The sequence below is a fragment of the Callorhinchus milii genome, unplaced genomic scaffold, assembly GCF_018977255.1.
Source record: "Callorhinchus milii isolate IMCB2004 unplaced genomic scaffold, IMCB_Cmil_1.0 Scaffold1, whole genome shotgun sequence".
Taxonomy (NCBI): Eukaryota; Metazoa; Chordata; class Chondrichthyes; order Chimaeriformes; family Callorhinchidae; genus Callorhinchus; species Callorhinchus milii.
The window spans coordinates 133,224,141-133,247,843 of NW_024704742.1; the positions used below are offsets into that span (position 1 = coordinate 133,224,141).

At 44.0% G+C, this 23,703-nt stretch overlaps 1 protein-coding gene across 1 annotated transcript in view; it reads left to right on the top strand.

Annotated features, from left to right (window-relative positions):
- The window catches only part of il11ra (interleukin 11 receptor, alpha), a 37,663-nt gene extending 15,025 nt beyond the window's left edge, over nt 1–22,638 (top strand). The window contains exons 2-11 of the mRNA XM_042335836.1: nt 691–772; nt 1,428–1,488; nt 7,424–7,590; nt 8,575–8,689; nt 14,393–14,562; nt 17,308–17,465; nt 18,485–18,626; nt 19,817–19,927; nt 20,597–20,687; nt 22,564–22,638. Coding sequence (XP_042191770.1) covers nt 691–772; nt 1,428–1,488; nt 7,424–7,590; nt 8,575–8,689; nt 14,393–14,562; nt 17,308–17,465; nt 18,485–18,626; nt 19,817–19,927; nt 20,597–20,687; nt 22,564–22,633 — 1,167 coding nt within the window. The 3' untranslated portion in view covers nt 22,634–22,638. The remainder of the gene's footprint in view (nt 1–690; nt 773–1,427; nt 1,489–7,423; nt 7,591–8,574; nt 8,690–14,392; nt 14,563–17,307; nt 17,466–18,484; nt 18,627–19,816; nt 19,928–20,596; nt 20,688–22,563) is intronic.
- The last annotated feature ends 1,065 nt before the right edge of the window (nt 22,639–23,703 follow it).

Below are 23,703 nucleotides of genomic sequence, written 5' to 3' on the forward strand. Positions count from 1 at the left end.
ATCTGGATATGATTTAGTAGTAATTGTTCCCACCCACTTGTTCTCAAATGAGATTGATGCAATACAGATTGACGGTCAATGGAGAAACTAGATGTTGAAGCTCATTCAATCTGAGGCTTAACAGTCAAGTGCTAATGACCATTCTTCATCAATTGCTGGAAATTTACAGCAATCAAGAGAAAAGGTCAGTCACTCCCTAGGTGTTCAAGCGACTAGCTGTGAATTGTGATACGCTTGACATTTCCCGCCATTTTAAGAGAAGTCAAAGAAATGTGCTCCAGGTTCCTCTAAATGCAAATGCCACTAACCACATGACCTCGCAAATCAAGTAAATAAAGAATGCTTTGTGTTTTTCCCTCCTCCCCATTAGCGTGGACCAAGCTTTCAACTCCTTTGGCCTTGTATTCTGGAACCTACATCTAAAATGCCTCCACCTCACGCATTCCACTTTTTTAAAAAAAAACTTCAACTTTGCTTTTAATCAGCTTTTATTTATTCTTCTTCCATCATCTTCTTTGCTGTCCCCTCCCCTTCCATCTCCCCCCCGATTCCCCCTTTGTTTCCCACTGTGCTCAGGCTCCCATTCTGTCTTTGCAAAACAATTTGGGACATTCTCGCTCTGTATAAGTGCACATTATTGTTATAATTTTATTGCCCTTTAATTTTCTATCCTTCATTTTTCTCTTCCAGATGATGGGTTCCATCTTGCACCTTTGCTCTTTAGCCATTTCCATCTTGAATCCAGTTATGGGGGAATTATTGAGAGAGAAAGGTGAGTTTGTCTGGGTGGGACTGGAGGACTGGTGGGGTGGCTGTAGGGGGAAAAGCGCTTAGCACCAACATTCACCGTTGAAGTGGACTTCACCCATCGCTACATTGGCATTGCACCATTGACAGCAATGTTGTGGAGTTAAGGGGAAGTGTGTAAATTGTGTTGTACCTTCCAGCGGCAGTTAATGAAAAGCTCTGACAAACGAGAGTAGAACTTTTGTGAAGCACATTTTCACAGACTGCCTTTGAAGCTAGTCTAGGTTCAATGTAAATTGTTCAATATTAACAGTAAATTGATCTGGTTAAATTATTTACAACAATATAACAACAAGTTACATTTATATAGCGCCCTTATGAAGGCTTAGGTACCAACTCAGAAATAGCATCTGTTCCAAGTTTCCTATTACATCAACTTGTGTTTTGCTGGGGGGGGGGGGGAGTGTTTATGCTTGCAGGTTTAAGTAATTTTTTTCCAAGATCGGGTATGCCTGACCCGTCCTTGCATTGCATCTACTGAGTTTCCATATATGGTTACAATGCCTCACTTTGCTAATTGGATTTCATGGTTCTGTGCCATGGGAAAGTTACTAAATAAACTGGGCTGGTTGGAGTACTTGTATCATGACTGTAACCACTTTTACTGTGTCCTATTCCAGGTATTCTGTATGGCCAAATAGGGACTGATGTCACCTTGTTCTGCAGGGCTGATAACCACAGGTAATGTGACATGACGGAGACGAATGGTTTTGTGTGCTTGTGTAATATCTCAATCCTTTCCGGTGTGCATGCTTTGCCTTCTGGTCTCAGATATACGTGTGTTGGGGGGTGGAGAGAGAAAGATCTTCAACAAATTAGTGGCTATCCTCTCTTTTGGCAGAGTGGGGGAGAGGCAAGCAGACTTGATTTTGCATTGAGTTGTCCAAGTCTGGGATAAAAATTAAAAATAATAATAATTTGGACATTCAATCCACAACTGTTTGCTGTGCACGATTGGCTGCCGCGTTTCACCCACAAAATATACAGCCAATTCACTTTACAGTATCAACAAAGCTCAAAATACTACAGATACTGGGATGATGGGTTAAAGAGGTGTTAGTGATGCAAAACAAAGGGAGGGATTGCAACAAAATGGGAATAGAGGCGTTAGTACTGCAAAACAAAGGGGATGAAAATTGCAACAAAACAGGGAGAGAAAAGGTGTGTCTGGGACCCAGTTGATGTGGTAATGGTCACAAAAGAGCAGGAGGGGGAAGGTGAGCTGTTATAATAATAATCCTTGCATTTGATATAGCACTTTTCACATCTTCTAGACGTCTGGAACTCTATCCCCCAGTGCCTTCGCCTTGCCTCCTCCCTGTCCTCCTTCAAGGTCGGTCTCAAGACCTTTCTCTTTGATCGTGCCTTCAGCTCCCCTCTCAACTCTCTACCCCCTCCTCGCTCCCTCCCTTCCCTCCCCCTGACCATTTCCCACCTGCTCGGGTCCTGACCCAACTGTCCAGCGCTTTAGGACGTCCTCCCAACATGAAAGGCGCTCTATAAATGGAATCTTGTTGTTGTTGTTGTCTCAAAGCGCTTCACAGAATAGACTGTAAAATAAATTAACGTATATTTGTGGGCGAAATGCAGCAGCCAATTGTGCACAGCAGTGTCCCACAAACATCGTGGCTTGAAATGACCAATTTTTTTGAGGGATTATTATCAGGCATGTAGAGTAAGGAAACTTGGCCAAGGTTTCACCCTGTTGGGAATTGAACCCAGGTTGTTTGCTTGCAAAGCAAGTTATGGTCTGAAATTGTTGAAACTTTGAGGCTAGTGGGCTGTAAGGTCCCTAGTAGATAAATCAGGTGCTGTTCCGAGCTTGCGCTTTGGCTCATTGGAACAGTGTAGGAGACCATGGATTTAGAGGTCAGAGTGGGAGGGAGAGTTAAGTGGCAAGTGGCAAGAAACCGGAAGCTCAAGGTTGTTCTTGCGGGCAGAATGGAGGTGTTCGGCAAATCGATCACCCAATCTGCAATTCATCTAAAGGAGACTACATCGTGAGCAACGAATGCAGTAACTACGTTGGTGGTAGTACATGTAAATCGCTGTCTCACTTGAAAACTGTATTTGGAGCCCTGGACAGTGGAGTGGGAGGAGGTGAAAGGGCAGGTATTGCATCTCCTGCGCTGCGTGGGAAGGTGCCGGAGAGAGGAGAGCAACTGTTGGTGGCGATGGAGGAATGAACCAGGGAATGACGGACGGAACGGTCCCTTCGGAATGCTGAGAGGGGAGGGGAAGGTACGTTTAGTGGTTGGATCATGCTGGAAGTGCCAGAAATGGTGGAGAATTATTGGTTGGATGTTAAGGCTGGTGGGGTGGAAGGTGAGGCCTAGGGGGACCCTATCATGGTTCTGGGAAGGGGTGAGGGCAGAGGTGCGGGAAATAAGGTGGACTCTCTCCTCCAAAAGCGTGGATGCCTTCAAGAAAGAGATTGACAGATTTTTGATAGGTTGGGGTATTAAGGGATATGGGGAGAAAGCGGGAAATTGGATTTGAAATTCTAGTAAAGATATAGATCAGCCATGATCTAATTAAATGGTGGAACATGCTCGACGGGCTGAATGGCTTACTCCTGTTCCTATGTTTCTGTGACATAGTCAAGGGCCATGCCTACAACAGTGGATGGGAATCCTCGGTCGAGGAAAAAGGAAGACATTTCAGCTGCTCTGGTGTGAAAGGTAGTATCATCAGAGCAGATGTGGTGGAGGTGGAGGAACTGGGAAAAGAGAATGGACTCCATTCTGACCTCTCCACCCATGGTCTTCTACGATGTTCCAGTGAGCCACAGCACAAGCTCGAGGAACAGCACCTCATCTATCTGCTAGGGACCTTACAGCCCTCTGGCCTCAATATTGATTTCAACAATTTCAGACCATAACAGCTCACCCTCCCCCCTCTTCTGTGACCATTACCACATCATCTGGATCCCAGACACACCTTTTCACTCTCTGGTCTGCCTATTTTGTTGCAATTTCCCCCTCACCCCCTTTGTTTTGCATTATTAACACCTCTATTGCCCTATTTTGTTGCAATCCCCCCTTTGTTTTACATCATTAATGACTCTTTAACCCATCATCCCCTGTCCTCTACCCCATTTTCTCCTTTGTCTTCCTTGCTCTGTTTCCCCCCTCTCTGTTAGCCCTTAAAAGTCTCTCTCCCAACATGCCTCAGTTCTGACGAAGTGAACCCGAATCGTTGACTCGCTTTCCTTTCTCCATTGACGCTGTTTGACTTGCTGAGTGTTCCCAGTGACTTCTGTTTTCGTTTCACTTTACAGTATAATGTGTGAAGCGCTTCGAAATGTCTCAACAATGTGATAAGGCACTATATCAACTGCATTTATTATTATAAACTAATGAACTATCCATCCTACTTATCAGTGGGTGAGCTTTCAGCCAATCTGCCAGCCCTTCACCTTCACTGTTATAGCTTGTTAAGACCCACCTTTTCAACCATGTTTTTGGTCATCTTTACCCCACCCTCCTCAGTTTCCCCCACACCCAACTTGGGCTCCCAGTCAATTGCATGAAGGACTTTGAGACATTCTCTGTGAAAGGCGCCAACATAAATATGCATTGTTATTGTGAATGGAGGTCATGAAAATCTGCCTCGTGGATAACATTGTTAACTGGAGGTTTCTCAGCATGTTTCTCTTAGTGCAACAGAACTAAATGAAGCTTTAAAAGCACAGTTTGGTGGGGGGTTGCATATTGGTCTTGTTATAAACAGGATAGGGCTCTTGAGTGCCTTGAGAGAGAGACAAAAATGTTTGATTTGCAAAGAATCGTCCTTTGTTTAGGAGTGGTAAAAGGTTTCTGAAATGTTTCTGAAAGTTTGTCTTGGTCCCAGTCCAGCAGATGTGGTCTCTTGAATTTGTTCAAAGATGGGTTGAGATACAGAATCAAAGTTGAGTGGAGGAAAGGAGCACGTGCAGGGAAGAAAGCAAAGAATTCTCTTTCAAAGAATTCTCTACCCCACCCCACCTCCATGAGGCTGTTCAAAAAAGAGTGGGGGTTACTCTTTTTACTCTTGGCTCTTACCAAAGTAGAGAGACCTTTGTGACTGGAAAGCGAGGAAATTGTGTAATAACACAAGTACGGATAGTGACTGAGACAATTGGAACGTTTGTAGAAATATTAATCACATTCAGGAAATTAATCTAAAATAAATTAACAGCTTCTACCATTTAGGGCTTTGGCTTCCAGGCTTAATGAGAGCTGAGTAGCAAGAACTACTACTTTCAGTATTTGTCTAAAGTAAAAAGAAAGCATTTTGATAGTTTCTCTGTAAATGAGCAGATGTGAGATACCATGGAAGGCTATCAGTGCTTCTTAGAATTTAGTTCTCAGAAAAGTTGCTTTTCTGAGGTGATGGTATAGCACCTTGCATATCAGGAGGATATCCCGAAATGCTTCACAGGATTTACTGTAAAGGGAGTGACTGTTTTGTGGGTGAACTTTGCAGCCAATTTTACACACAGCAATGTCCCAAAAATAGCCATAGAGTGAGTGACTCATTTTATTTGGGGGATTCAAGATCGAATTCAACATCCTCATCCTCGCCTACAAGGCCATTCACAGCCTTGCTCTCTCCTACCTCTCCAACCTACTATCCCCCTACCTACCTGCCCGTACCCTCCATTCCTCTGGCTCCGGTCTGCTCCACATCCTCCGCGCCAACTGCGCCATCGGTGGCCGGGCCTTCAGCCTCTCAGCCCCCAGGCTCTGGAACTCTATCCCCCAGTGGCTTCGCCTTGCTTCCTCCCTTTCCTCCTTCAAGGCCGGTCTCAAGACCTTTCTCTTTGACCGTGCCTTCAGCTCCCCTCTCAACTCTCTACCCCCTCCTCGCCCCTCCCTTCCCTCCCCTCACCCTGACCATTTCCCCCCTCCTCGCTCCCTCCCTTCCCTCCTCTCACCCTGACCATTTCCCCCCTGCTCGGGTCCTGACCCAACTGTCCAGCGCTTTGGGACATCCTCCCGACGTGAAAGGCGCTCTATAAATGGAATCTTGTTGTTGTTGTGTTGATTGTTGGCCACAACACTGGGAAGAAACTCCCTTCTCTCTGCGATTAGTGCCAAAGGGTCTTTGATTCCACCTGAACAGGCAGACGAGTCCTCGGTTTAACATCTCAACTGTCCACTCCCTCCGTTCAGCGGGCTCTGGTCTGCTCCATGTCACCCGCCCTACGATCGGTGGCCGGCCTTTCAGCCTCTCTGCCCCCACACTCTGGAACTCCCACAGTCCCTTTGCCTCACTTCTTCCCTTGCTTCCTTCAAAGCCAGTCTCAAGACCATTCTCTTCGATCATGCCTTTGGTCTCCCACTCTCTGCCTTCCCTCACACGTACACCACCCCTCCGCCATACTCGGGCCCCGACACCTGACTGTTCAGTGCTTTGGGATGTTGTCCCGACATGAAAGGTGCTCTATAAATGTAATGTTGTTGTTGGGGCTTGAACTCACAAATTTCTGACTCTGAGAAGAGAGTGCTACCAACTGAGCTAAGCTGACACACATGGAGAATCTTTCTCTCCTTCCCCCTTCCCGACCCTTCTCCAAGATGCAACTGACTTTTTCTACATTAGGTTGAAGAGATTTTTGCAGCTGACGAACAAGTCAGGAAATGTCTCAAGAGGCAGGAGAATATTTGTTGGTTGATTGCAAGCAAGCTTTCTGGCTTCATGTGAATGCTTTGATACTCAGTGAAGTTTGAAAGTGATTGTTTTTCTGTATTAGTTGTTGAGGTGTCAGCCTGGCTCAGTTGATGGGGGCTCTCTTTGACCTCTGGGTCAACAGGTTCAATAATAAAATTAATCCTTGCATTTGATACAGCGCCTTATCACATTGTTGAGATATCTCAAAGCGCTTCACAGAATATTCTATGAAACAAATTGACAGTATTTTGTGGGTGAAATGTGGCAGCCAATTGTGCACAGCAGTGTGCCACAAACAATCGTGGATTGAGTGACCAAATAATTTATTTATTTGAAGGGATTGTTACTCCCGGAAAGTGATCCAACGATCGACTAACAACCGGATCCTGCTTATTGCCAGGTAAACAGAGGCATGTGGAGTAAGGAAACTTTCTTAAGGGTTCACCCTGCCCGGGATTCAAACCCGGGTCCTCTCACTTGCAAGGCAAGTGCTCTTACCCAATAATTTACAGGACACCACAGGCCTCTCGTCAGCACTTAGAACTCATACAGTGTAGGCTGACCCTCCAGTCCAGTGCTGCTGGGGGTGTGCATTGTATTGTTGGAGGTGCCGTCCTTCAGATGAAACCCAGGTTCTGTCTGTGCCGGTTCAGGTGGTCGTTAAAGATCCCTTGCCACTGTTTGAAAAGAGGAAGGGAGTTTCTCCTGGTTTCCTGGCCAACAATCCCCCAAATAAAATTGGTTATTTACTTCATGGCTGGTTGTAGGACATTGACATGTGTAAATTGACTGTCGCATTCGCAAAATGGACAGTCACTACACTTGACAGCATTTCCTGTTGACCTGCAAACCTTAGAGGAGAATTTCCCTCTCCCTTCTCTCCAACTCTTAAAAGAGTGAATTATTATGAGATTTCACTGCATGCTCAAAAGAACATTCATTATGCACGTTGTACCAACAGGTTTATTCAGTGGAGGGTTAATGGGACCCGTGTGGCCTTATCTAACAACACAAAGGTGCAGAATGGAAACCTCAAGTTTTTGTTGACAGAGCTGGCTTCAGGAGGAAATTACAGTTGCCATGACGAGACCGGGGAACTTTTGCACTGGACTCGACTGGAACTTGGACGTAAGTCAAGTCTTTAATCCTGCAGAGGCGCCTGCTGTCTCCAATAACACTGGTGTGAGAGCAGTGCTAGAGTTGTGTTAGAATTGGTTCTAGAGATGTTTTGCTGCCTTGAGCTGTTCTTTAATACAGATAACGTTGTTTTGTTTTAACGGGCTGTATCTCTGAGGGAAATATCAAAAGGTCAGCGAAGATTCCCTGTAGCCAATGCCGCTGTATTCCTCTTGCTCTTTCAGTTGAACATCGTGTTGCATTTTGCAGATGGGTTTCTGCCCTGTAGTTACTGGAAGGATTTAGAATGAAGTAGTTAGAGTGCAGCCCTGTTATAATATAATGTGCTTTTGTTTTTTGGTTAGTCTAATACATGAGAAAACTCAGTGCCATGCTTAAGAGTATCCAAACCAAACAACAGTCCATGCATCCCACCTACACATGGAACTTCTTGAGATATTTATTGGAATGGAATGCACTCCCTCTCCCTGGAGGGACACATCTTGCTCACCTAATTCCGGAAAGTATTAGGCGCAGGTTGGCAAGAATCAAGGCTTGGGGACCCCAGAGTGTGTGTTGGGGGCACTACTAACCAGCTAAAACCGCGTAGTTTGCCATTGAGAGCACTGTTAGGCAAGCTTTGCCATTGCTTGTCCAGCAAGGGCAACCCTAGGGCTTTGGCTTGTAGGGTAAATGGGAGCTGAGTGTGAAGAGTCCTTGCTCCTAGTGACTGGGCTTCCCTTTCAAGTCCTGCCGAAAAGCCAGGCAGAGTGTATCATCATAAACAGTGCCCTGGAGTGCGGACCCGCCTGGCTCAGGAACCGAGACCGCATTTTTAACCCCCAATCTATGAGACTTTACTCCTGGGATTGAACTTGCATTCTTGAGTTTCACCACAATCTATTGCTTTGGATTTGTAGAATATGGTTGTATTTGAGCTATTTTCCCCATATTATTGCCAACAATCTGAGCTGTAATTATTTATTTCGTGAACAGATGCTCCGAGTAAACCACGGGTGCACTGCAGGGCATTTAATGTGTTTAGAATCTCCTGCGAATGGGAAAATCACCAAGACACAACCTTCCCTACTCGTTACATTGCAAGCTACAGGTATAGTATGGTGTCTTCAAAACACACTCACAGTGTGAATGTGCAGTGTTTGAATCCTAAGTGCTGTATACACTTATGGGCATGAAATGTATATGTGTACACACGTGCGTATATTTGTTTTACATGTATTGCAAAATCTCAGGCCATAGTTTGTGTGGAATATGATGTCTGCTGCACTTGACAGTGCATTAAGAACACTATCTGTCGATCACCTTACCCATTAAGGGCTTTGGCTTGCAGGATTAGCAGTTGCTGAGCGGGAAGAATCCTAACTGTCAGTCTGTTTCTCCCATGTCCTGTTGAGCCAGATCAGTTGGTTTGTTGTCAGCAGTGCTCTGGAGTACCTCTCCTCTCAGGAGCCAGAATCCCAAGACCGCAATAGAGGGGTTGACTTGATTCTGATATGCTGTTGCCAAGCATGTCATCTTGAAGCTAGCTCAGCTACAAGGTGACCCTGCTTGCCTTCTCCCACCGGAGGACAGCACTAGTTGGTCATAATTGCTCTACACGATGTTCCTATAGTATTAAGATATAGTAACCGTTTCCCTGTACACCACGGTCAAGCGCTCTGGGTCGCTACCCTACATGAGGGGCGCTATATAAATGCAAGTTGTTGTTGTTGAAGTGCTTTGCGATGTCCTCCATGATTATATTATTAACCTATATGCAAGTAAGCTCATCTGTGGCTGGTCTTTACGGTTCTGATGTGCGTCAAGCAATGCTGCTCCACAGCTGTGTGTTTTGGAGAGTTTAAACCTTTGCATCTGACTAATGCACTATATCTGGCAATTCACATGACTGTAACACAATCCAGAGCCTCATTTGCCATCACAGACTTCCACAGTTGAACTAGTTTGTTGTACAGTGTATAAGAGTTTTTTTGGTTCAATGCAGCCTAACAGTCTTTGACCAAGTTTGGAAAAAAGAGAAAGATTCTTTGCAGACTGATGTCTCAGGTACTAAGGATGGATATAGGTTAATAATATAATCATGGAGGACATCGCAAAGCACTTTAACAACAACAACTTGCCTTTATATAGTGCTCCTCATGCAGGATAGCGTCCCAGAGCGCTTGATAGTGGTGGAGCACAGCGCTGAGCCGGGAGGAGGTGACCGTAGGCATAGTCGAAGAGGAAGGTCTTCAGGCGCAACTTGAAAGTGGGGAAGAAGGGTGCAAGGCGGAAGGATAGAGGAAGTGTATTTCAGAGTTTCGGGGTGTAGTGGCTTGTAAGACCGGTCACTGATTGAGGAATGGAGGGCACGAGGAACAGGCAGGAGGCCGAATCCAATCATATGCTGGATATGCTGCTTCATAGCTGCTGTAAAGTGTGGTGACTGTGTATTTTGTAGGCAATTGGAGTAACAAACCAAATTGACTCAAGTGATTCAAGATGCTATCCCGTATGAAGGGTGCTATATAGTTGTTGTTCTAAATGGAAAGAAGCAGGTGGTGGTCTTCAGGGAAACTGGGTTGAAATGGGGGTGATATCGTATGGGGAAGGACACCATGGACTAAGAGCTTAAAGTCTAGGTTGACACTCCAGTGAAGTGCTGGGAGGTTGGCATAGGAGGCTGCATTGCTGGAGGTACCGTCCTTCGAATGAGATGCTGAAACTGAGAGCCCCCTATCGACCTATAATTTGTTGTGGTTCAGTTTGTTTTGTACTGTAGCCTCTTGGGCAGGTAGGTGTTCTATCCTGAGAATGGCTGAAATGGTGAACTTCATTCTAGTATAACACTGGCCAACTCCTTCCCTCTGGTCTCATGTTGTCCAGGGTTTCCGCTGTACAGCTCGCCGACCTGTAAGATCTCCAGTCACAATTTTCTCTCCTGTTTTCCTCACAAATGCTTTTTTTTCGACCCAAACAACGGGCTTTTCACCTGTTCTGCGAGCCTGTCACCTTTCATTTCCACTTGCCCCGCTTCCCCCCTCCCCACCATACACACACACACACCTGATCAAATTCAACATCCTAAACCTCGCATTCAAATCCCTCCAGCGTCTCTTCCCCCATCCTCTCTGTGCAATCTCTTGCAACTACTGACCCGGCCTCTCTCTGGATGCTTCATACCCCGGCCCAATCCGCCCCACCATCAGTAATCGACCTCTCAGCTCTTCTGCCCCAGCTCTTGGGAAATGAAGCCAGAGTCCCTTCATCTCCTTCCCCATTTTTAGAGCCCGCCTTATGACTTGCCTGTTTAATTCAGCTTTCATTCATCTTTCCCTGCCACCCCATCCCCCACAACTTAGATGCTAGCCATGTAAAATGCTTTAAGATGTCCCCTCACCATGGGTATAATTGTATTTTTTGTAATTTGCGTGATTTGGGCTTTGACCCTTGGGAGGAGGAAACTCATCCAAAATGTGACTCAGAATCACAACAGGTGTATATTTCATCAAATAAGTGAAACCGAGTGAATCACTGGCCGATTATTTTATTTGTACGAACCAGACATTATTCCCTCTCATAATCATATCAACCTTTGAATGGAGTTAATATCTACTGACTCATTTCCTTTGTGATTACTCCCCAGGATTATCTGTGTCTAATTAAGATTGGAGGTTTCTATGCCTTATTTATGTGCTGCTGGAAGCAATTGTAACACTCAATTGGGAATGCAAAACCAGTATTTTAAGATTTCCCTAAATCGTATTGGCAATTAGGTGCTCATCTCCACTATCCGGTACTGGACTAGCTCTGGTTTACAATGGTTCATTAAGAACATTAAAAATAGTCTGTTCAAACATCTTGGGTCAAAGATGTTTAATTCACCGTTTATTAATTAAGACTAAATCCATTTGTACCACCAATACTGCAGTGTTGTGAATACTATAGCGAGCCCAATATCCACCCTATTGTGGATGTGAAAACAGTGCATGTATCTTGTGAGTGTGGGTTTCCCCCCACTCTCTTTTTTTTTCTCTCACTCACTCTCTCTCTCATTGATCAGATCTCTCGCTTGGATGATCCAGTAAAATTACAAACTTGGTTGCATCGCACACAATAATAATCGTTGCATTCGATATAGCACCTTTCATGTCAGGTGGATGTCTCATAAAGCACTTCAAAGGATTTGCTTTGAATTCTGGTTTGAATTCTAGTGACTGTAATTAGTATGTAGTAAGATGACCTGCATGTTAGCTTGGTTCAGTGTGTAGGTTTAAAGCAAAGTTTCCAAAAGGGTGAAGCTTTGCAAATCTGAAAACTTGGGATAACAGAGAAGTGATCCTAAATAATCGAATTCCTTTGATTTTGAATTCCTAGTTAAGAAAAGTTCACTGCAACAATTTGCATTTGAACAGCATCCTTTACCCGGATAAGAGTCTTGCAGTGCTTAACAGTGGCAGAACCTAACACTGAGCCGGGGAGAGAAGGGATGTGACTGTAGGCACGGTCAAACAAGAAGCTCTTCAGATATAATCTGAAGATTTGCAAGGAGGAAGCATTGAGGCAGAGAGTTTCAGAGTTTCAGGGCCATAGTGTCTCAAAGCACAGCCGCTGATGGTGGAGGGGATGAGGGATGTACAGAAAGGCCAGAGCCAGCTGAGCCAAGGGGTGGATAGTGGAGTAGGGGAGAGGTACCGGAGCAAGTTGGAGAGAAGGAGGTGCGAGGGCGTGATTTTTTTGTAATGCATAACTATCTTTGTTTCTGCTTTCCTGTTGAGAGTGTTTGGGTTGTTTCCTGTTAATTCTGGATATTTACTTTGGCTTTTCTTTTTTTCCACACTTTTTTTCTTTTGTTTCGTGTATTGCTGCTCTGCTTCGATAAAGTTTCTGACTGCCTGTGGTCTATGCACCCCAATCAGTGAGGTAAAGCCTTCAAGCTGGTGGTGTGTGACAACACAATACAGTTCCACGTACTGATTTATTATGAAATCTGTATTGGTGCTCATTCTATAAACTGGGATGACTTCCATAGCCTCAGTATTAAGGGCATGACTCACCATGTAGACTGCATTCGATGACTGTATAAAAATTGCATTTTGTGGTTTGGTATGTTTTATTTAGAACGTAAACTTAGAATAACCTTGACGTGATGACTGGATCTCCGTTACACAAAAATAACATTTACCATTAACCAGCCCCTTCCTTTTAGTAAATAACCTGCTTTGACTTGCTTTGCTCTGGAATACTAACCATCGCACAGTTTCTTCCCCTCCCTCCACTTGTCATATAAAAGCCTGTTTGACTCTTCAGGTAAGATCCAGTGGTACTAGTTGAAAAGCGAAGGGCTTTTCTCTCCTACTATCCTGGCCAATAATCCTCCCCTTCACTCCCAGATGAAATTGGTCATTCACTTCATCACTTCATGGCTGTTTGTGGGACATTGCTCTGTGCAAATTTGCTGCTGTCTTTGCATACAAATAGTCACTGCACTTTACAATACAGTACAATCCTGCAAAATGCTTTGAGACGTTTAAACAACGTGACAAGGCATTATACCCAAGGCAAGGATTATTATTATCAATATTATAAATGTTTGGCAAGTTTCCTTACTGCACACACCTCTATTAACCTAGAGGTAAGTAGGAACCCGGTTGTTAGTCAATTGACGGATCACTTTTCCAGGGATAAAATCCCTCAAAAAAAACAATAATTTGGTCACTCAATCCACGACTGTTTGTGTGAAGCTGCTGTGCGCAATTGGCCGCTGCGTTTCGCCCACAAATATACAGCCAATTCACTTTACAGTATATTCTATGAAGCGCTTTGACGTGAAAACCGCTAAATAAAAGTATTATTATAATTTGCAAAGTGCTCCTTAGCTCACTAGTGAAACAGGTACTATTTAGTCCAATCTTCTGGTCTCTTTCTTCTTTTAATCACACCACTTGCCACTCAACAAATTCAACATCACCTCCTCACTTTTATATTGTATCCATCTGGATACAAAGTCTAAAAACCCATTGGTCTTGGATCTGAATCCCTGGATATCTTTGATCTTAAGTTCCTTGTTGTTGGTTGTGGTGGGGATGGTGGTTGTGGTTAGAGATGATGAATTTGAAGCTCTTATAATTACACAATACAATTTACATTCATAAAATACTTTTCTCATCAGGAAGACATCTTAAAGTAATGGTTAGAGCACTTGCCTCACAAGAAAGAGGACATGGGTTTGATTGCCGGTTGGGAGTGGCAAGTTTTAGGCAAGTTTCCTTACTTCACAGGCCACTGTTTACCTAGCAATAAGTAGGAACCCGGTTGTTAGTCGATTAGTGGAATGCCTTCTGGGAATAATAATCCCTTTTTTTAAAAAAATAAAAAATTTGATGACTTTCAATCCATGACTGCTGTGTGCAATTGGCTGCCGGGTTTTGCCCGCAAAATATACAGTCAATTCACTTTACAGTATTCTGAAATGCTTTGAAACGTCTCGACAACGAGATAAGGTACTACGTCAAATTCAAGGATTATTATCACTAAATGCTTTACACAGCTGGCTCGGCACTTGAGCCAGTGTGGGAAGCAGGTAGGTAGGGGAAATATGAGTGAACATGCAGTCAAAAAGGTATGATTTGAAGCGAGCTTTACATGTCGGGAGGGAGTGGGCTCTGGATGTCGGAAGGATTCTGGATGTAATTCCAGAGAGTGGGCAGAGAACAGCTGAAAGCGTGCTGTGCAGATTTTTGATTGCAACCTCTGGGAATAATTTATTTTAAAGTTTCTTTTTGTTTTTGTTTTTCTCCTTTCTTGGTTTCAGGGATCCACAAAACCAAATCCAGAACTGTTCTGCAGACCCGCTGTATAAAAACATTTGCCACATTGACAACCCTCAGATTTTTACTTCCCTGCCTTACGTTGTAAACGTGACAGCAGTAAATACTCTCGGGTCGAGGGCTACGCTGTCAGAATTTCTGGCAATGGACATTGGTAAGTAGCTTTGAGCGTGTATAGGAAACATTGATCTATTTATAAGACCAGCTTGGCAGAAACGCCAATTGCTTGTTCAACTTCAAATGCTTTTCACCTTGTGACAGTCTGGCACAGTTGGTAGCTCTCTCTCCTCTGAGTCAGAAGGTTGTGGGTTCAGGGATTAACTCAGTGGTTAGAACATTCACCTTGCAAGTGAGAGGACATGGATTTGATTCCTGGGCAGGGCAAAATGTTGGGCAAGTTCCTTACTGCACATGCCTCTGTTTACCTAACAGTAAATAGGAGCTGGTTGTCAGTTGATTGGCAGATCGCTTTTCGGGGTGTAATAATTCCTCAAAAATAAATTTTAAAAATAAATGATTTGGTCACTCAATCCATGACTGTTTGTGGGACTCCGCTTTGAGCAATTGGCTGCCGTGTTTCACCCACAAAATATACAGTTAATTCACTTTACAGTATATTCTGTGAAGCGCTTTGAGACATCTTGAAGACGTAATATGTCTCTATATCAAATGCAAGGTTTATTATTTATTATTATTGTTAGAGGTGTCATCCTTCAGATAAGAAGTTAAACTCAGGTCCCGTCTGCCTGTTCAGGTGGATGTTAAAGATCCCATGGCATTATTCTAAAAGAGAAGGGAGTTCCTTCTGGTGTCCTGGCCAACAATCCCCTGGATAAGATGGGACATTGCTCTGCGCAAATTGGCTACTGTGTTGATCTGCAAAATACACAACTGCAGTATTTTTCTTCTTTTCTATCCCTTCCTGCACTGACCTGTCCTGATTACATTCAGAATGAAAGCAAAAGCTTGTAATCATGCAACGCCTTTCACATAAAACGACAACAACTTGCACTTGCACTCTCTATGCAGGGTAGCGTCTCAGAGTGCTTAGCAATGGTGAAGTCTGACTCTGAGCCAGGGGTGAGGGGGGTGGGAGGTGACTGTAAACACGGTCGAAAACAAAGATTTTTCGGGTGGGACTTGAAAAAACAGAGAGAGGGGGCAAGGTGGAGGGATTCAGGGAGCGTGTTCCAGAGTTTTGGGGTGTAGTGGTTGTGATGGAGCGGAGGGTGCAAGGGACAAGCAGGGCTGGTGCCAGTCAAGCAGAGGTGGTGGATTGGGGAGTGAGGAGGTTGGAGAGGTAGGAAGGTGCCAGGGAGTTAAGAGATTTGAAAACAAACAACTACTTGCATTTATTTAGTGCCCTTCCCACAGCACAGCTGCTTGGAGTGCACATGGAACATTTTGAAGAGCTTGACAAGGTGCAGGGTAACAAGCGGGCAAATAAGAGACGTTGACCAAATGCTCAGTTGAATAGTGTATTTCTGAAGGTGAGGAGAGAATGTTGCGAGGCAGGGTTCCAGAGGACAGAGGCATGGAGCTAAAGGTTTGGATGCCAATGAGTTTGAGGAATAAGCAATTGACCAAGTGATTCCCTCCTCATCTGTTAGCAGATTGATCAGCTCTAGAAGAAGGGGATCTTAGAGATGTTTTTCACTGGAGGAATTTCAGCCAGTTTGTCCTTGTGTTTTGTGTTTATTTCAAATATGCCCTTGACTCACATATGTTATTACTCAGAATCCCAGACCTCGTTTTTTTTTGGGTCTTGGATAATAATCTATAACATATGTTTTGATACTTTTCCAATTTCTGTGCTCTGTTCGATCACCAGATTTTTTTGGGCCAGCCGGGTGTATGTATGACACATGTGGGAACCCATCACCATATTTAAGCATTGCCTATTACTCTCCAGAATTAATAATAATAATTCTTGCATTTAATATAATGCCTTATCATGTCTTTGAAATGTCTCAAAGCGCTTCACAGAATATGCTGTAAAGTGAATTAACTATATTTTGTGGGCAAAAGTTGGCAGCCAATTGCACACAGCAGTGTCCCATAAACCGTCGTGGATTGAAGTGACCAAATAATTATTTTTTTAAAGGAATTATTACCCCCCGGAAAAGCGATCCATCAATTGACTAACAACTGGGTTCCTATTTAGTAAGCAGATGCGTCTCTCCAGGGAGGGAGTGTTCATTCCATTCAAAAAATACATCTCTGGAACTTCTATACATCAGTGGACATCATCCAAACCAAACAGAATTCTGTGCATCCCATACAAATTCCAGAGATTTGTATTGGCATGGAACACATACTCTTTCCCTGGAGGGGTGCATCCTGCTTACTTTACTCCAGAGAATAATCGGTGCAAATTGGCAAGAGCCAAGACTTGGGGACCCCAAAGTGTGCATTGGGGTACTACTGGAATCTAACCAGTTAACCCGCACAACTGGCCATCAATAGCACTGTCTGGATCCCGTCCCTTTATCAGCCCCTTTGCTCAGCTTGTTCGGGCCTTCTGTACTTCCTCAATCCTTCCTCTTCTCTCCTATGGCTCAAACCTCTGGAACTCCCTGCCTCAATCGCTCTGTCTTGTCCATTCTTTGCTCGTCTCAGATCGCACCTGAAGACTTTCCTCTTTGATCGTGCTTACGGCCACCTCCCCTTTCTCCAGGCTCTGTGACAAACTATGTCATTGTTAAGCGTTCCAAGATGCTACCCACGTGAAGGGTGTTATATAACTGGAAGTTGTTGTGTTGAATATGGTATTGTTAGCATGCGGTCTGTTTTCGGCAGGGAGTGGGGTTGGTTGGGTTGAGGTCTTGTAGGTCTGTCTCGACAGACAAGATGCAAAGAAATATTTCACTCTTCCCCGTTTTCTTGTTTTTAATTTCAGTTCAGCCCAACACACCTAAGAATGTGAGAGTCAAGCCTGTCTTTGGATCTCCCAGAAGAATCAAAGTGCGCTGGGATTATCCGTCTTTGTGGGACACGCGTTTTGAATTAAAATTTGTCTTGGAATATAGACCGACAATTATCTCGTTCTGGTCACGGGTGAGTTTGATGATTGGGATTTCCGTTTCGGCTGGTGTTGGTTTCCCAGTAATCCTTGCGTTTGTGTTATGGGGAAGTCTTGAAATGCTTCATGGGATTTGCTGTGAAGTATAGTGACTGTGTTTACTGAAGCAAGTTTTAGTGACTGACTGAAGGCTGACAAATCTCTAAAGTTCTGAAATTCTGCCCAATCTTAGCCTGTGAATCCAAGGTATCAGTTTGGCTCAGTTGGTAGCACTCTCGCCTGTGAAAAGGTTGTGGGTTGAAACCCCACGTTGGGACTTTGAACTCACAGTCGTGACTAACACTCCAATGCTGTGTTGGAATATGCTGCATTCTCAGAGGTGCTGACTTTCGCATGAGACATTAAAACAAGGTCCTGTCTGTACCTGTTTAAGTGGACATTGAAGATCCCATGGCACTATTTGAATAAAAGGCGATTCTCCAAGTGTCCTAGTCAACCCAACAACAATCCCCCAAGTAGTTAATCATTCACTTCATGGCTGTTCGTGGGATGTTAACATGCGCAAATTTAATGTTGCGTTTGCTGACAAATGCTACACTTTACAGAAAAATCCTGTGAAGCTCTTTGAGACATCGCAACACTGTGTGATGGGGGAATACCAAACAGGGGTGGGTGACACTCAAATGTAAATTGCTCAGAGGCGGAGGGGAGTTAACTGGTAAGTTAAGGGAACTGGCTGATACTGCCCCGTTGATCACTTGCTCCCGGTCTCTGCGTGGTGTTTTGGCTGCCTCCACGACCCAAGCCGCTCCCCCCGCCAAATCTCTGGAACACTCTCCCTCCAACCCTCCTCCTTGCCCCCTCTCTCCCCTCTTTCAAGTCCCCCCTGAAAACTTTCCTTTTCGACTGGGCTTATGGCCACCTCCCCCCACCTCCCGCACTGGCTCGGAGTCAGGTTTCGCCACTGTTAAGCGCTCTGAGACACTAGCCTGCGTGAAGGGAGCTATATAAGTGCAAGTTGTTGCTGTAGAAGACCATCTCTCTGTCTTTTCAGTTGGAGACTGCATTGCTGAAAGAAACCATCACTGATGCCATTCCTGGTGAACTGCATTTGTTTCGGGTGAAAGCAAAAGAGGTTTTAGACCACGGGAAGTGGAGTGACTGGAGTCCAGAGGTGACTGGCACTCCGTGGGCAGGTGAGTACTGTCCACACTGAGGCGGGGACAGAGGGGACTGCAGGAGACTTTGGGTCACTGAAGCTAAAACCAGGTGCATTCTACTGCCTCGAGACACGCTTTGTTTGGTGAAGGAGGGGTGGGGGGGAATGCAGTTGAGAAAGGGATCAAACCGATCTGATTTGGGGTAATCCCTCCTGTCAGCATGTTTATAAATGGTTGTTCACGAGAAGTACAACTTGATCTCACCTTTCCAGAATGCTGCCTTCTATTATCTTATGAAGCTTTTTTTTTCTCCTTAATTTGATCCACTGTCCAGTCCACTCCTCTACCACCTCTCTATTAACCTGTTCCAGCTGCTGATAGTAACAAAACTAATCTTTACATGTGGGACAGTGCCTTTCATATCAGGAGGACATCTCAAAGGGCTTCATACTGTCAAGTGATTATAGATCTTGTGGACAAATGCACCAGAAAATTTCGCTCCCAGAAATATCCCACAAACATGAAATGAATTAATAATTTTATTGCGTGCATTTGTTGGCCAGGACACCTCGAGAAACTCCCTTCTCTTTTCATATTAACACCATGGGGATCTTTAATGTGCACCTTGATTTGACATCTCATCCAAAAGACAGCACCTCCAACAATGAGCCAAACCCCCTGCATTGTGTTGGAGTGGCACTATATGAGTTCCAACCCCAACCTGGGCTTGAATCCAAAACCTTCTGCTTCAGAGGAAAAAGTGACACCAACTGAACCAGGCTGATGTGCAATAACCTGTGTGTAAATAAAATGCTTGGTTGTGTCTGATCTGAACTTGCCCTTCACCTTAAAACAAAAGTTGGGGGCAGGGGGAAGAGAGACCAACTTCCCAATTAAGACTGAATTTTTCAATATCTAACACAATCTTCAATTTTAAGACCAGTGGTCTTGAGTCTAAGATGTGATGAATTTGGTCCTCCTGAATTAAACACTCCAATGTAGTTGGAAAAAAAAATTGTCATTCAATCCACTACTGTTTGTGGGACACCTCTGTGCACAATTGGCTGCTGCGTTTTGCCCACAAAATAGTCAATTCACTTTACAGTTTACTCTGTGACGCTCTTCGAGACGTCTCAAAGATGTGATAAGGCTCCTCATCAAATGCAAGGGTTATTACTGTTGACTTAGATTATGTAGGATACTGAGTAGCCACTTATACATTTCAGAAACCACCACAGAGAGCATCAAACCTACAACCGTGATATGGCTGATCGAGGATACAGAAACTGAAGGTCAACCTAGTGGTCCTGCCCTTTCTCCAACATCAGTGTTCACAAGTAAGCTCAGCCCAATGCTACTTCTGGTCTAATGTCCATAACAGATTTTTTTTTGTTTTTGATCAACCAAATGTCTGACATGTGTGGAAACTCATTGCCTGCTTATTCGTAACAAACCAGACTGAGAGTTTTATATGTGTATGACACCTACACGTGGCAATTCCCCCATGTCTGGAAATGGAATACGCAGTCTCTTCCTTGGAGGGACACACCCTATTTACCTAATTCTGCAGAGTATTAGGCACAGGGTGGCAAGAAACCAGGCTTGGGGACCCCAGAGTGTACATTGGGGTATCTGCTGATGTCAACTAGCTGAAATCACATAGCTTGCCATTGAGAGCACTGTCTGGCAAGCTTTCCCGCTGCTTGTCCAGCCAGGACCACCCTACTACTTGTTGGGGCTTTGGCTTGCAGGGACAGCAGGAGCTCATTGGAAAAAATCCCTACTCCCAAAGACTGGCATGTCCTTCCAAGTCCTGCCAATGAGCCAGGCTAGGGAATCAGGGGGAGAGTAGGAACCTGGTTCCAAGTTCCAATTTAAGAACTTTTCAGTCTTGCACAGTCTTATATTTGAAGATGAATGGTCTTGTATTTTTCTCTGTAAATTACACATATTTTATCTTTGAGCTTCGAAACTGTGAAAGGACTGACTGTTTTATTTGATACCAGGTCCCAACGTACTTGATAAGTATGTTTTTGCAGTGGTCTCGATTGCCATCAGCATTGGGATATCTGTAGTCATCACGATTCTCTTGCTGTGGTAGGTAAACACAAAACAGACTTGCATTAATGTCACATGTTTCAACTTTTGGGAGGATGTCCCAAAGCACGTAACAGAGGATGGGGAGGGGACGATGATGGAAAGCGCAGTCAAAGAGATAGGTCTTGAAACTGACCTTAAATCTGTTTGAATCATTTCTTAATTCCCTGTTTGTTTTTACATTGGGTGGTGATACCAATTATAATAATCCTTGCATTTGATGTAGCGCCTTATCTCATTGTTGAGATGTCTCGAAGCGCTTCACAAGACTTGAATTGCAAAGAAGAGTGACTGGGTCTTTGTAGACTCATGCGGCAGCCAATTTGCATGCAGCCATGTCCCCACAAACAGCCATGAAGTGAACGATCAATTGTTATCTGGGGGATTGTTGGCCAGGACAATGGGAGAAGCCCCCTTTTCTTTTTGAATAATACCACAGGATCTTTAACATCGACCTGACCAGGCAGATAGGACCTCGGTTTAATGTCTCATTTGAAGGATGGAACCTCCGACAATGCAACAGTGCATTGGAGTGTCAGCTTGCAGACAAAGTCCTGACATGGAGTTTGAACAGATAACTATTTGTCTCAGGGATGAGAGCCCTACAGACTGACTGAGCCAGGCTGACATAAGCTCCCAGGCTGACATAAGCTCCCAGACTGTCCCAATAACGTGATCATTTCAAAGCCAATAGGAGTCAATCCTGAATGTGTTGGCTCCTCGCCACCAGTGATGACAAGAGAGCAGTTAAAGGTGCTTTTGAGGATCCTCTTATGTCTGAGGATTTCCAGCTTCAGCAATATGTTATAGGTATTTTTTTTCTCTCCAGCTAGACAAAGCTCCCTGAGCAGTCAGTTGTCTGGATGCAGGCTGATGCTGATATAACTTGAAAAACCATGAATGTCCAAGCAGTGAGTCATGTGGGACTTCACCTCACAATCTACCCCAGTTCAGCGTTACACTTCTCTCAGCCATTTTCTTCTCCTGGATTCCTGTAGCTTCTAATTTCCTAAAGTCGTCTGTAAGGGATTGTCAAAAGCTTGCCTGCACTTTGACACTCTCTCACCTTTAAGCGTTGTATAAAATAATAATCCTTGCATTTGATACAGACTCATTGGTATAGGGAGGACTTTTACGTTCTTCACAGGATTTCATGTAAAGTGTAGTGACTGTATTTTGTAAGCAAACTTGGTAGCCAATGTCCTACACAAACAGCCATGACCAACTTTGAATTTTATTTAGTGTGGGGGAAGGAGGATGGAGTGAGATTGTTGGCCAGGACACCAAGTGCTGTTGGCTCTGTTCACTTTTTAAACACCATCATGGGATCTTTAACATCTGCTTGAACAAACAGACAAGACCTCAGTTTAATGCCTCATCCAAAGCATAGCACCTCTGACAATGCAACACTTCAGCACTGCTCTGGAGCATCAGGCTAGACTGTCAGTTCAAGCTTACAGGTGCTGCATTAAATTAAAGGATTATTATAAAAACTTATTGATAATTAATAATCCCTTCAAAAATATGGTTACTCAATCCACGATTGTTTGTAGGACACTGCTGTACACAATTGGCTGTTGCATTTCGCTCACAAAGTACAGTCAGTCCACTTTACAGTATATTCTGTGAAGTGCTTTGAGACGTCTCAATGACGTGTTAAAGCGCTGTATCAAATACAAGTATTATTATTAACTATAACCAAAGAGCAACTATAATCTACCTTAACTATAATGTTAGCAGCTTTTTTGTGGTCATGATTTTCTTCCGTCCAGCTGTATATTTTACTAATGTCTCTCTTGCTCTTTCTCTTTCTCTCTTTCTCTCTCTCTCTCTTTCTATCTCTCTCTCTATTACTCTGCTTCTTCTGCTTTTCCAGGATCAGGAGAATAAAAACGGAGCCAGACAAAAAAGACATTCTGACCAAGAAGCCATTGACCTTTTGTTAAGTTTGGTACGTAACCAGCTGGAAACAGCTGAGATTCTCCCCCAGAACAAAAATCCACCCAAAGAGGATAGATGAGGAGAATTTTTTTTTGTACAGTGAGTTGTTACGATCTGGAATGCACCGCCTGAAAGGGTGGAGGAAGCAGATTCAATACTAAATTTCAAAAGAAAATTGGATATATACTTGAAACTGAAAAATTGCAAGGCTTTGGGGAGAGCGCGGGGATTGGAACTAGTTGGTAGCTCTTTCAAAGAGCTGGCATCGGCATGAAGGGCCTAATGGCCTTCTTCTGTGCTATTGGATTTTATGAAATTTGTGAAGACGATGGCAATTTATTGACCTCAGAAAGCATTGCCTACTATGAAGTCAACTGAACCATCTTGGCTGTTGTTTTACTGGGTTTGGCAGAATAATAATAATAGTATAGTAATACATTCAAAATCCTCGTCCTCCCAATTAAATCCCTCCACATCAAAGGTCTCCAAATATTTCATCTCAAAATAGTTCAGCTCCAATGAGACCCCCACTTAACTTTGCTTCCCCACCCCCCCCCACCACAGTAGAATAGAGGATGTACTTATATTTAATGGTCTGAAATTGTACTGTTTTGTAATCATTTTGAGAGAGAGAGGTAATCACTGAATGTGCTTCCTCGTTACAGGCCAGTCTACCAGCTAATCCCAAGGCATCCAGGATTTAAAAGACTGAAAGGGATTAAACCTGGTGTGAGAACTGTCAGCAACCCTTGTCTCAACATTTCTGCTGAGGGAAAAGATGAGATTTTGATCATTATGGAGAGGCAGATGGTCTTGATTGAAATTGAATGACGGCGCCAAATATTTTCTTAATGGTTAATCTTCTCTTCAGAGTGTGTGTCAGGGAAACATCCTTTTCGCTTCACAATCGACCCTGCTGTGAAATCTGACCCGTTCCGTAAATGTGATTGGAAAGTGACCTGAACATCTTGTTGTGTTTTCCTCAAACGCCCCTCTTCCCACTTCACCACCTCCCCTCTCCACACTCAGATAAAGTTGACCCATCACTCTTTGGCATTCCTGTGAATCATATGAC